Raw genomic sequence first — 12,266 nt, 5'->3', positions numbered from 1 at the left:
ACATGGAACTGCAAAGTACTTTTTTGAAATATGTGACACAGTATCTATCCATGGAATATATACTAAACATTAACAGGTTTTAGTAACAGCACTCTTTTTCATTAAATAGGTTGAATATATTGAGTACTTGAGTCGTAAAGTCAGTACTGAAATGGGTCTTCGGGAACAACTTGATATCATTAAAATTATTGATCCCACTGCACAGATCTCCCCTACAGACAGTGAGTTTATTATTGAACTGAACTGTCTCACAGATGAAAAACTCAAACAGGTACGTGAGAGAAAAAATACTTCATCTCTTTATATCTAAACAGAAAGAATCACAAATGTTAATATATAAAAGGTCAGATTTCTGGGTAAATAAGCATGGATGATTAAGGTTTGCATTTCCACCCTGAAAAAAATGACTAAAAATAACAATTGGTACTTTTAGATAGCACATTATGGTTTACTAAGTTGTATGTATATGATGTCATTTGATCCTTACCCTAAGGCTTTGAAGTAGGCAAGTCAGACAATATTATCTCCATTTTAAAGATGAGGAAATTGAAGCTTAGAGACATTGATTGGGCAAGTGCCCAAAGAGTTGGAGTTTGCATTTTTTATTTGGTACCTTTCCTTTATAGTAACAGTTCTTAGCTTTTTTTTTGGTCTCAGGACCCTTTTACACTCTTAAAAATTTTTGAGGACCCCTCCTTTCCTGTAACTTTTGTTTATGTGAGTTATATCTATCAATATTTACCGTATCAGAAATTAAAACAGCTTAGTGTCATTATAAAAATAGTTTTTACCTCAAAGACCCCCTGAAAAGGTCTCAGAAGACCTCCAGGGGTTTGAGGACTACACTTTGAAAATTACTGCTTTATACCACAAACATTAATCTCTGATAATGCTTTTATTTTTTGATGGTCTAGCTATGTGTTAATTTTTTGGGGGGGGAACCTCAAACATTGGCATGTTTCTCTTTTTGGTACTTTTTCTGGTTTTAAAAACTCACCTCTTCCTTGGACCCGTCTGGCACATTTAGCTGTACACACATTGGGAGGGAAATCTGATTTGGTTTTGTAGTGGATTGCTGAAAGACCATGGAGGGCCTAAACTTGAGCCACTTTTCCTGTTTGTGCTTCAAGGTGAGAAACTACATCAAGGAGCATGGGCCTCGCCAGCGGGCCATGAGAGAGCCCTGGAAGAGAAGCAGCTACAACTGTGGCAGCACCAGCGGTGTGAGCGGCGCCAGCGCCAGCAGCAGCAGTGCCAGCATGGTCAGCTCTGCCAGCAGTACTGGTTCCAGCGTGGGCAACTCCGCTTCCAACTCAAGCGCCAACATGAGCCGGGCACACAGTGACAGCAACCTGTCCACCAGTGCAGCGGAGCGGATTCGAGATTCTAAGGTAAAGTGTCCCATTGGTAAGTGCAAGGACCTAGTGTGGTTTTGGTGATTAGTGATAGTACTGCTGTGCCCCTACTTGGAACTCACTGAGATGCTTTCCAAAGTTGGTTCTAGGGATGGGGGGGCTTGGTTGTTTTGGTGCATGAGCTGGATGCAGTGTTGAAAAATCGCATGCCCTGAGGGAGCAGGCCATCGTTTGTTCAGTTTGTTCATGACATCTGACAGTGTTGCTTTCTGTGAAAGAATCAGGAAAATGATTTTTAAAAATGCCCTTGTCCTTAAGGGTTTATCACCTCCCCACCGTTGCCATGTTTGTAAAGAGTCATCTAGAGCAGAGATGTCAAACATGCTGCACGGGCTGTGGCCCACGACACTCCAAGAGCCACCTGAACCAAAAATTAAAATATTTAACAAAATAACTAGTAATATAATAGAACAGGTAATGTTATCATGGTTCTCTAAGTCAGTATGTGGCCTGCAGGGATCCTTATCCCTTTAGCAGGCCCTGTTTTTATTTGAGTTTGACACCACTGGGCTAGAAGACTGGACAGTTTATTTAAATTTTTTTTCCCAATTAACAAGCATTTATTCCCCTGCCCCCCTCCCCACTTGAGAAAGAACAACAAAACCTTTGTAACAGATAATTCAGTCAAGCAAAACAAAGTCCTGCATTGGTCATGACCAAAATTATATGTCTCACTCTGCATTTTGAGTCTTTCTCTTCCCTGGCAAGTGATGAGTATCATCATGGGTCCTCTGGAATTGTGGTTGGTTATTGTATTGTTCAGGGTTCTTAGGTCTTTCAAAATTGTATATCATGACAGTATTCTTATTTCAATTGTTTTCCTGATTCTGCTCACTTCACTCTGCATCAGTTCATTCAAGTCTTCCCAGTCCGAGTAGGGCAGTGCTTGGCATGCTGGTGAAATTTGCCTTCTCCCCCCACCCCGACCCCACCAGCTCTCCCTGCCATGTGAAGGTACGCCAGGTGCTCGGGCACAGGGAGCCAGGAGCTTCCTGCCTGCTTCTGTCACCTCTACAGCTGGAAAGGGGACATAAGAGGTCAGCGAATCAGAGGAAACTGAGGTCCAGGAAGGGGAAAGAACTTGCCTAGGGTCGTGTAGCTAGGAAGTGTCTGAGGCTGGATTGGGACCCAGCTCTTCCTGAGCTCTGCTCTTCGTCCACTGTCTAGCTGTGGGATCGTGGGCGAGGCACTTAACCTCACCAATGCCTGGAGCACCTACCTCATAGCACCGGGCATCAAAGAAGCTAATATATATGTAAAGTGCTCTATAAATGTCAGTGCCTATTATGATGTTCTGCCTTACAGGCATACAGCAGTTTTCAGGTTTGTCTGAATGCAAACTACGTAGAAATACATTGTCCATTATGATTGAGAGAACTGCTGAAAATAGAATTAGTGATTCAGAGGGTTGGATTATTTCTTAAGGTTCACTGCTGAGTCAGTGTTACCATGGAACATGAAATGTGGATGGTGCCCTGGCAGAACAGGCTGTCCCACACATGGCCTCCCCATTCTCCAGGGGCCTTGTCAGCTCTTTGGTCTGTGTGCTTATAAACTTGTATGCTAACTGCTTGTTCCATGCCAATTTGCATAGGAGATAATTCTTCCTGTGTGATTTCTGCCTGACAGAATTCTTTTCTTCCTCAGAGGTTGAACATTATGTGTAGTTTTTCTGGTCTTAACAAACAGAAGTCATGTTAATAGAGTTCTTTGATGTCTCTCAGTGGGGCTTTGGGGTCTTTGCCATGGCAACTGAGCCTCGAGCCTGGTTCATGAGCACGGAGGTGTTTCCCCAACTCTGTAGGAACCAGTAGAGAAGAGCACCATGGTCCTTGGAGGCAGGACCATAGTAGCTTTGTAGGAGGCGAGAAGTGTCCCGATTCTTCCCCAGCCTGCATGGCCCAGCTCCAAGGTACTTATTTCCACCTGCATTTAAAAAGCCTCCTCGATGCCTAGACATCCAGAGCTGTAGTGGAACCAAGCCTGCCCTCATAGTGATGACCTACACTAGGCAATAAACCAAGCAGAGCAAATTGGGGGTGAAGGCAGATGTGAAGGGTGTAAAGGGGAGGGCCAGTTGAGTTGCTAAGAACTTAGAAGAGAGCCCCTTCAGCTGGGGGTAAAGGAAATCTGCGAAGGCCCCTGGAGCAAGGGCTGCCTGATGGGAGCCTGGGGAGACAGGAACATGGGTTGGTTTAACAAGAGAATTAGATTAGAGCTGGGGAATCCATTGGGACTGGTGGGGAGCCATAGTATGGAGATGGGGGTGGGCAGGACGGGAAGGGGAGACAGGCAGTAGTTTCAAAGAGTCATACAGTCTTACCTGGATCTTATGGGTGATATCGGTCGTGTTCATTTGGCCTTGCTACTAGTGGGCCTTAATTACAGAGAAGTTAATTTAAACTAGAGTTAACTGAGTCCCTTATTACTAGATAAAATCACCTACTTTAAACTCTGCTTGATCTAAAGAGGGAGGGATGTATTGGTCAAATACTATTACAGCATAACCCTGGACCACAGCTGGAAAATGACTTTTTGGTTTTGGTTTTATCCTTCCTGTCACAACCAGGAAAATAAATGAACTATATATAATATTATTATGCTGATTTCAAGTATAATTTCAGATTTTGCCTATCACCCACTGCTTTCACAGGGATCATAGTTTAAAGTTCTGAAAAATTGTTTTTCTGAACAAAATTGCATTCCTTTTATTCTCCCAAATGTAGCTACTGCTGATTTTCCGTGGTATTTCACCTGGCATTAGGCTGGACACAAGGATTCTTCTTGCCCCAATGTATTTTTTCCATTGTGGGGATTTCTTGTTGGAAACATTCTCAGGGCCCATCACAGAGCAATGAGGTTTGGGGGGGGAAGGATTCCAAATGTGAATCCAAGAAATAGATCTTGAGTGACATGTTACATTTCCTAAGTTTATAAGCTTGAGACCATCATTGACAGTTTCTTGGTAATTTTATGCCTCTTAGTTGCCCAAAAAAGAAAACCATTTTGGTCCTTTTTAAAAACAGTCTCCATGTAGTTACTTCAGCTTCATTCAGTTCTTTTTTTTTTTAATTCAGTTGTTCTTCAAAAGATTCATCTTTTATCACTTCTCTTATTGGAATATCCATACACAAATTATCCTCATTGATTTCAGCCCCACAGGTTCTTGGAAATTTATTTTTCAGATAAAGAAAACCTGGATTGTTTGATCCATTTTTCATTGGACCTTTTTAATTTTTGATGGTGGTAAGGTAACTTTTACAGGGCTAGCCAGCAGCTAACTTTTCTTTATCCCTCGTTCTTTTTGGGAATTAGTTCTTTTCTTTGAGCCCAGTGTCTTTGAATGTATTGTGGCTTGTTTTTCTGTTTCTCCAGTCCCGCTCATAAATAAAGTGGCACTCTTGGAGAGGCACTTTGCATACCTAATAAGAGAGAGCAGTCCCTTTTAGATCCCAATACTCATGCCAAAAATGCTTTTTGTATTGAATGTTTCTCAGGGGAAGTGTTCTGTTTTGAACATACTTTGATGTCCTCTTGCAGGACATTTCATCCTTTTTTTAGTCTGGAAGCTAAAAGTTCAACTTGAGTTATAGATGCATTAAGATCCTAAACAAGGTCGTTTATGTCTTCTTGAGTTGTTAACTGAGGCATGGAGAACAGAGAGTGATTTCCAGTGAGGGATCAGTCACCACCTGTGTGGTTTGCTGAGCTGAGCAGCCTGATCCTCATAATCAGAATCATCAGGTTCATCTTTTTCCATTCAAGTTTCTGCAACAGGTAGTTTGCTGTTTAAAAAAGATCTTATCCTGTTATATTTGTTTAACAAAAATAGAAAACTCTTTTGAATGGTCTTTTTGTTTTTTCCTAATTTTAGGAACCTTAAAAGGCATGTGCTGAGGTCTATGGATTCAATCAATCATCTAAGGGTCTTTAAGGTTTATCTTGAGGGTCTATTTTGTGACCAAAATTGAGTTCCTCTACTTTCCTAGCTTGGGGAGTGAGGAGAGCTTCAGTTTTTGAGTTTTCACCAATTGGATGATCAACACACTTCTGTGGCATAGGAAGGATTGAAGTAATGCGCACAATGTCTCCAGAGCATAAATGTTTGGGGATGAATTAGGAAGAAGAATGATATTTACCAAATGATGCCCAGCATACAACCACCAGGACATCTTAAGGCATATTGAGAGTTTTACTGCTTGACTAAACACATGTGAATGAACGGGGCCCAGCCTGCTTTGCCATATAGCACGTAAGCTGGGTCTTTACACCAGTGACTTCTCACTATACCACTCCTCCCCCAAACTGTACTTCATTACTGCTTCATATTACATAATTTATATCACAGTTTATTTGTTACTCCATAACAGTGGGTACTAGAGAAATTCCTTGTGTATTTTTTGATTCAGCATCAAAAATATATATAAAATAGCAAGAAATTTTTATGTGACAAAATGTGGATTCAGTACTCTAACCTGTATTTATTAAAACTTCTAAGCCTCAGGCTGTGGCCTCTTTACTCAAGCAATATGAGCTGTAGCAGTGGAATAAGTCCCTTAGCATTCTGAATACTGGGATTTGATCTGTGAAGTTCTTGGCAGAGAGGGAGGAGAGTACACCAGAACTGATGCCACTTTTAAAACTTGATTTTTCCCAGAAACGTTCCAAGCAGCGGAAGTTACAGCAGAAGGCCTTCCGCAAGAGGCAGCTGAAGGAGCAGAGGCAGGCCCGCAAAGAGAGGCTGAGCGGGCTCTTCCTCAATGAAGAAGTGCTGTCTTTGAAAGTGACCGAAGAAGATCATGAAGGAGATGTTGATGTTTTAATGTAACCAGGGTGAATTTGGCCGTGGGGTTTCTAAGCCTTAACATTATCCTCAGAGTTTATGTGGATTTTTGTTTTTTAACCAAAATTTTGATTAGAGCTATGCTGATGATTTAGGTAAATGTTTGACTCCTCAACTTAAGTGTAGTAATGAAAGTGGCTTTTTGCAAAAAGACAAAACGCTTTTCCAAGTTAGAAGACTTCACAGGTTGGTTTGTAGTTAAATCCATTAATGTTGATGTGTAGATTTAAAATCACTCTACAAGGTAGATGATTCTCTTTGTGGTAGTACCAGTTGAGTTTCTCCAAAGGGTTGCTGTTTCTGTGTTTGATGCCCAGCTGATGGTTTTGTGGTGTTGGGGGCAAGGAGGCAGGGCTGCAGGTGAAGGCACCGTTTGTATATTTTTTAGGGAGTATTGTCTTGTGTCTTCACCTGTTATTTATTCATAAAATCATAGATATAAGATTAGAATCTACTTTTCTTCTTTCCATTCTTTGTGAAGTCAAAATCCCATTGGAATTTGAGCCTGATGATTGTAGGGAAATAGTCATGCATGCAATCACAGAGTGGGGAGCCTAACATCATGCTGAATAGTCATTGGGTGAGAAAGCTTTGAAAGGGGGAATTGCTTTCTGACATTTTCTGGACCTTTAGCACCTAGAATTATTTTTTTCTCCAAGGCTGATTTTTCTTTTCAATTTGACCTAATCTTTGCAGTTGATTTCCTTTAGCCCAACTTGAGCCTTTAAGTTTGAATAATGGTTTCTGGCTTGCTAAGAAACTCATGTACAAAATCCCTGGTCTGTGTGAAACATTTTATAGTACATAAAAACTTTGAATCATGGGAGTTTTCCATAAAAACCATAATTTAAAGTGTCTGCCATGAACGTGAACTAGTTACATGTTTATATTCACTAGTTTATCACCACCTTGTAAGATAGTGTGAAATGAGGACATTCTTTAAAGTATTTTCATAGTAGTATGTTTGAATGAATATTAGAAATACTAAAAATTTTAAGTAGCTTAAGACAGTCTTTGACTCTTTCTGTGGGGAAGTTTATGATGGGGACTATTCGTGTTGACAGTTGATGGGCTGCTCTTTAAAATTGTTTGATGATTATATTCTTGGAGGTAAGATATTTTTGGGTGATTATAGCTCCATAAAAGCAACAAGTCAGAGTAATCATGCTGTAGAGTCCACATTCTTCTCCAGTATTTTACTTTTCTGTATTTAGTTCTAAAAGTAGGTAATTTATTGAGGAGAGACGTGCTCTAAATTCCTGCTTTGATGTCTTGGGGTGACTTTATTTTTATTTCACTTTGATACCTAGAGGGTTAAATAAGGAAAGAGAGGAAAGAAAAATGACAAATGAAGAAGAACTAGTGTAGCTTTTGTGACACATGGTCAGAACATTGGAAATGCTACCATGTGACTCTTTTGTAAGTATATTGTGGAAGACCACATTCATAAGAGATTCCATTGTTTTCTCACAGTACTTCTGCTTCTCTTTCCTTCCTACTTTGTACATCCTCAGATGGTTCTATTTCTTCAGAAGCAAGAAGGCTAGACACTAGAATTGTCCAAGAGAGGGTAGGCAAAGCCACATAGCTCTGGGCCACGAGTGTTAAACTCAAATAGAAACAGATCCCTGAGGCTCTGTATTGACTTAAAAACAGCAAAATAATCTTATCTATGTTGTGTTGTAAGATTTTATTTGTTTTGTTAAACATTTCCTAATTACATTTTAATCTAGGTCAACCCATGGCATTAAGTTTGATACCTCTGCTTTAGATAATTTAAGTAAAAGGAACATATTTCTTACAGCCAAGCCATGAAAAGAGTTCAAGCCAAGAAAGAAGTTCAAAGGAATAATTGGCTGGTCTATGGAGCTGTTTTTCAAGGAAAATGGGACAGCTAGTTTTTGGTTTGAAAAAAATATCATTTGTCCCTCAGATAAATAGAAATTTATCCAAATATGGATTCAGATGAACTTTATTTGCATTTCATTTCTTTTGACAGTGAAAGTATTTCTGATTCAGTGATAACCTTCAAGACTCATCTGTCAGATTCCATAGTGTCCTGTCTTGGCTGATGTCTTATATCATACCCACGTGGGCATGTTGGATAACAGATACTTGAGAATTTGTGTTTTCCCCTTAGTCGGATACCTTTTCCCCATTCAGTGATATCCCTCCACAGTTTCACCTCACTTCGGTGGATCTGTGATCTTAATCAATGTGCATGCTCCCTGCAGCATTGCAGAGAGTGCCCCATCCTGTGTGGCTCTTGTCCATCCTGTGGTTTATGTCTATCCTGTGTGGTTCTTGTCTGTGCTTTCCTGTAACTCCTACACTAAGGCTTCACCCAGTGCTGGGACCCTTCCTCAAGATCTTGTGATACAGAGAGGATTGGGGATACCAGAGGAGTGAGTTAATAACCATCGGTTATCCCTTTCTTTATATAGAACTAGCCCATCCCCTTCATAGTAACTTTCCTTAAACTGTCTAATATTGCAATTGCAACTGACTGCACATGTCACTTTATGCTATTATTGTTTTCCATTTCTTAACAGAAAGGAGGCATGTTGTAACATTAGTTGTGTGAAACCAATATTAGTTGTATTTGATTTGAATTCTTGTCTTCATTTACAATATATAATCACTGTGTGTATATTCTTTGATTCTGCTGTCTTTGCTTTGTGTCACTTCAAACAAATCGTAGATTTCACTGGTGTCCTTTATACTACTTTTCCTGCGTAGTGTCTCTTTGGTAATCTGTGGTAGCCTATTTTTTCCATTGTTGAATCTCAACTTGACATCTTAAGAGACTGGGATATTCCATGACTTGGAGCCATACTATATCACAAGAGGAATCTTAATGCCAAAAAATATGGACCTTTGTTTTAGGGTGAAATTTGGGGTCATTAAAAGCCCTGCACACTTTCCCAAAGGCAATCCAGTCAGCCCTCTTGTTCCTACTCAGGTCATTGTACATCCACAGTGTCTGTCAAAAGTAGAGGGGTTTCCATTTCAACTGCATGCTGTAGTCTAAACAACACACATCTTTCATTCGTTTTTTAAAAATCTTTTAAAAATATTGACATATTTTGTTTTAACAGAGTGGTCACTTTGAAATAAATACCCCCTTCATACTACCTTTTCTTAAATCATCTAATATTGCAATTGCAATTGACTGCACATGTCACTTTATGCTCTAAGAGAGTAAAGAAGCATGTTTTAATATTAGTGGCGTGAAATTATATTAGCTGTGTGAAACTACTATTAGTCCTGTGAAACCAACATGTCATTATATTTGATTTGAACTCTTGTTACATTATTATAGTCATTGTGTATGATCTTTTGGTTCTTTCTTTGCTCTGCATCAGTTCATACAATTCTTTCCATGTTTCTCTGAACTCTTCGTATTGTTTCCAACAGCATAATAGCAGGCCATTGCATTCATATGCACAAGTCTATTCTACCATCCCTCACTTGTTGGGCATGTGATTTCCCCCCCTTCCCCCTTTTTCCTACTACAAGAAGTGCTACTCTGCTATTTTGGTGCACAGAGGACTTTGCTTCCTGTCATTGACCTCCATCAAGTATGAGTAGTATGACTAAATCAAAGGATATGAACAGTTTAGTAACATTTCTAAACATAATTCTGAATTGTTTCCTGGAAAGGTTGAACCAGTTTATAGTTCCACCAACAGTGTATTGGTATACCTGTCTCCCACATTGTCCTCCAACATTGACTATTTCCATCATTTAAAATATTTGCCAATATGCCTCAGTGTTTTTGCATTTCTCTTGTTAATGATTTGGAGCATTAGTCTTCTCCTTTTTCTGCTACTCTCACGTGACTGAGAGCCATTTTATATTTTTCCTTATTTCCTGGGGCACTGTGGGCAGATGATAGATCACTCTGTGGCCAGCCTACGTCAGTTGGAGCTATTTCTTACAGAGTAGCCTTGGACAACGTAGAGTCACCATCCTGGCCATGATAAGACAACAGAAATGAAGCAGTTTCTCCTGGTGTGTTTAAAAAAAAAGTAGAAATCATATTAGTCATTTAGGTACATGACAAAAATGAAACTTGTCATTTCTGCAGAGATTATTCATTGAATGATTTAGAATTTTTAATTACAATATTGAATTTATCAATTACGGATTTGATGAATGTTCAAGTTATAGCAGAACGATTTATGACTCTGCATTTCAGCTTTTTGTTTTTTCTCTTCTTCCCTTCCAACGGTTTCAAGTGTCTGACCTGAGGCAAAATAATGACTAGGGAGTGAGTCTTCAAAGCAGGTGAACCTGGATTCAAGTCCTGTCTCCTCTTTAACCTAGTTGTGTGACACCTCTCATTGCCCCAGGAAAATCTCTAAAGGTGGCCCATTGTCTAGGTCGGAGGTGTGGTCTGCATGGGTAGAAGTACAGTCCCTACTGTGGGAAGTTCCCAGAACCAATGAAATCTCAGGTCCTGATTGAGATGGCACTACACAACTTTCAGTTCAACAAAATTGGCTTCATAGAGAGAATTCATTAGAAAGAAATTGAATGTCTAGTGAGAGATCACTTGATCTGCTGTCTCAACTAGTGTTTAAGTTGAGTGCCATCTTCCTTGCCCATGAAGTAAAACTTAGACTCCATAAAATGCAACAATTCTTTGACCAAGCCTGCATTCCTTCAAATAAAGTCAAAATTGCAAAACAAATCCCCAGAGACTGATATTTCTGATTCCTCACAGATTTGGTGCAGATATTATTTTAATCTGCCTCTTAAAATTGTAAAAATCTCCTCTTGAAAAAATAGCCCATTAAACCTCAATTGTGTTTACTCTTTTTTGAAATAGTTCTGAATCTCAGACTAAGTTCATGACATATCTCCATATTGATGACTCAAATGTGTATCTGAGTTCAGAAACAGTAGGGAAAGCTGCTCTGCAAGACCGTATGTGGAAGATACTCCTGCACCATGTTTGTAGTTACTCCTCTTAATTAAGGCCCACCTCACGCTTCTTGCTTCTTTCACTTTCCCTCTTACGTGTTTGTTGTTGATATGTACTTTATTCTACTGCTTCTGCTTATTTAATTTCACAGTATTTCATAAAGGCCTTTCCAGATTTCTTTGTATTCCTCAAACTTGACCATCTTAATTACATTATATTAATGTACCACAATTATTTCACCATTTCCCTATTATTTAGACATTTAGGTTCCTTCCAGGTTTTTTGCAAGTATATTTAATGCTGCTATGAAAATCAAAGGCATTTTCAAGGCATGATTATGTTTTGTAGCGTATACTGGCCAGATGGCTCTTCAGAAAGGTATTATGGGCTTACATTTCTGCCAGCAATGAATGAGTTGTTTCACAGCAACCCCTGTTGCTTTTAGTTATTTTTGCCAGTTTGGAAGGTGTGGGGTGATACCTCAAAGTTGGTTTCATTTATTAGTGAGGTTAAGCATTTTTCAAGTGGCTAGTAACTTCTTTTTCTTTTGAAAACTGTATCCCTTAGCCATTTATCCATTGTGGATGGAGGGGGAGGGGTTTGAGGTAGTTACCACTGTAATTTTTTTAATAGTTCCTTATATGTAGATATCAGTCTTTATCTGTCATATTTGTCCTTAAATATTTTCCCCAGTCTATTCTTTTTTAAAAGTTATTTTGAGTTTTATTGTACATAAAATTTTTGTCTTAATGTAGTCAAGCACATCAGTTTTGTTGTCTTCTGTTTGAATGGGAAAAAATAATCTATCCCCCTTCTACAATTTAGATGAACACTTTATTACATTTTCTTATATATTTTTATGTTTAAGTTCATCTTTCAGCTGGAATTTACTGGGATATATATAGTGTGTAAAATGTGAATCTAAATCCCTTTCCTGCCAAATTGCCAACCAATTTTCCCAAGCTAAGTACTGAATCCTGTGCTCAGTCTCTTTCTTGTCTATCAGTTCACCAAACATTGGCCTTTTGTAGATGTTTGGCTGAATATCTGGTGTATCTAGTCTATTCCACTGATAGAT

At 39.2% G+C, this 12,266-nt stretch overlaps 1 protein-coding gene across 1 annotated transcript in view; it reads left to right on the top strand.

Annotated features, from left to right (window-relative positions):
- Positions 1-7,420, top strand: part of FAM199X (family with sequence similarity 199, X-linked) — a 35,590-nt gene extending 28,170 nt beyond the window's left edge. The window contains exons 4-6 of the mRNA XM_027861386.1: positions 110-271; positions 1,131-1,391; positions 6,073-7,420. Of these exons, the coding sequence (XP_027717187.1) occupies positions 110-271; positions 1,131-1,391; positions 6,073-6,243 (594 nt within the window). The 3' untranslated portion in view covers positions 6,244-7,420. The remainder of the gene's footprint in view (positions 1-109; positions 272-1,130; positions 1,392-6,072) is intronic.
- The last annotated feature ends 4,846 nt before the right edge of the window (positions 7,421-12,266 follow it).

The sequence above is a fragment of the Vombatus ursinus genome, unplaced genomic scaffold, assembly GCF_900497805.2.
Source record: "Vombatus ursinus unplaced genomic scaffold, bare-nosed wombat genome assembly UNPS02014735.1, whole genome shotgun sequence".
Lineage (NCBI taxonomy): Eukaryota > Metazoa > Chordata > Mammalia > Diprotodontia > Vombatidae > Vombatus > Vombatus ursinus.
The sequence above is the reverse complement of the archived record's forward strand: the minus strand, read 5'-3'. Positions and strand labels throughout refer to the sequence as shown.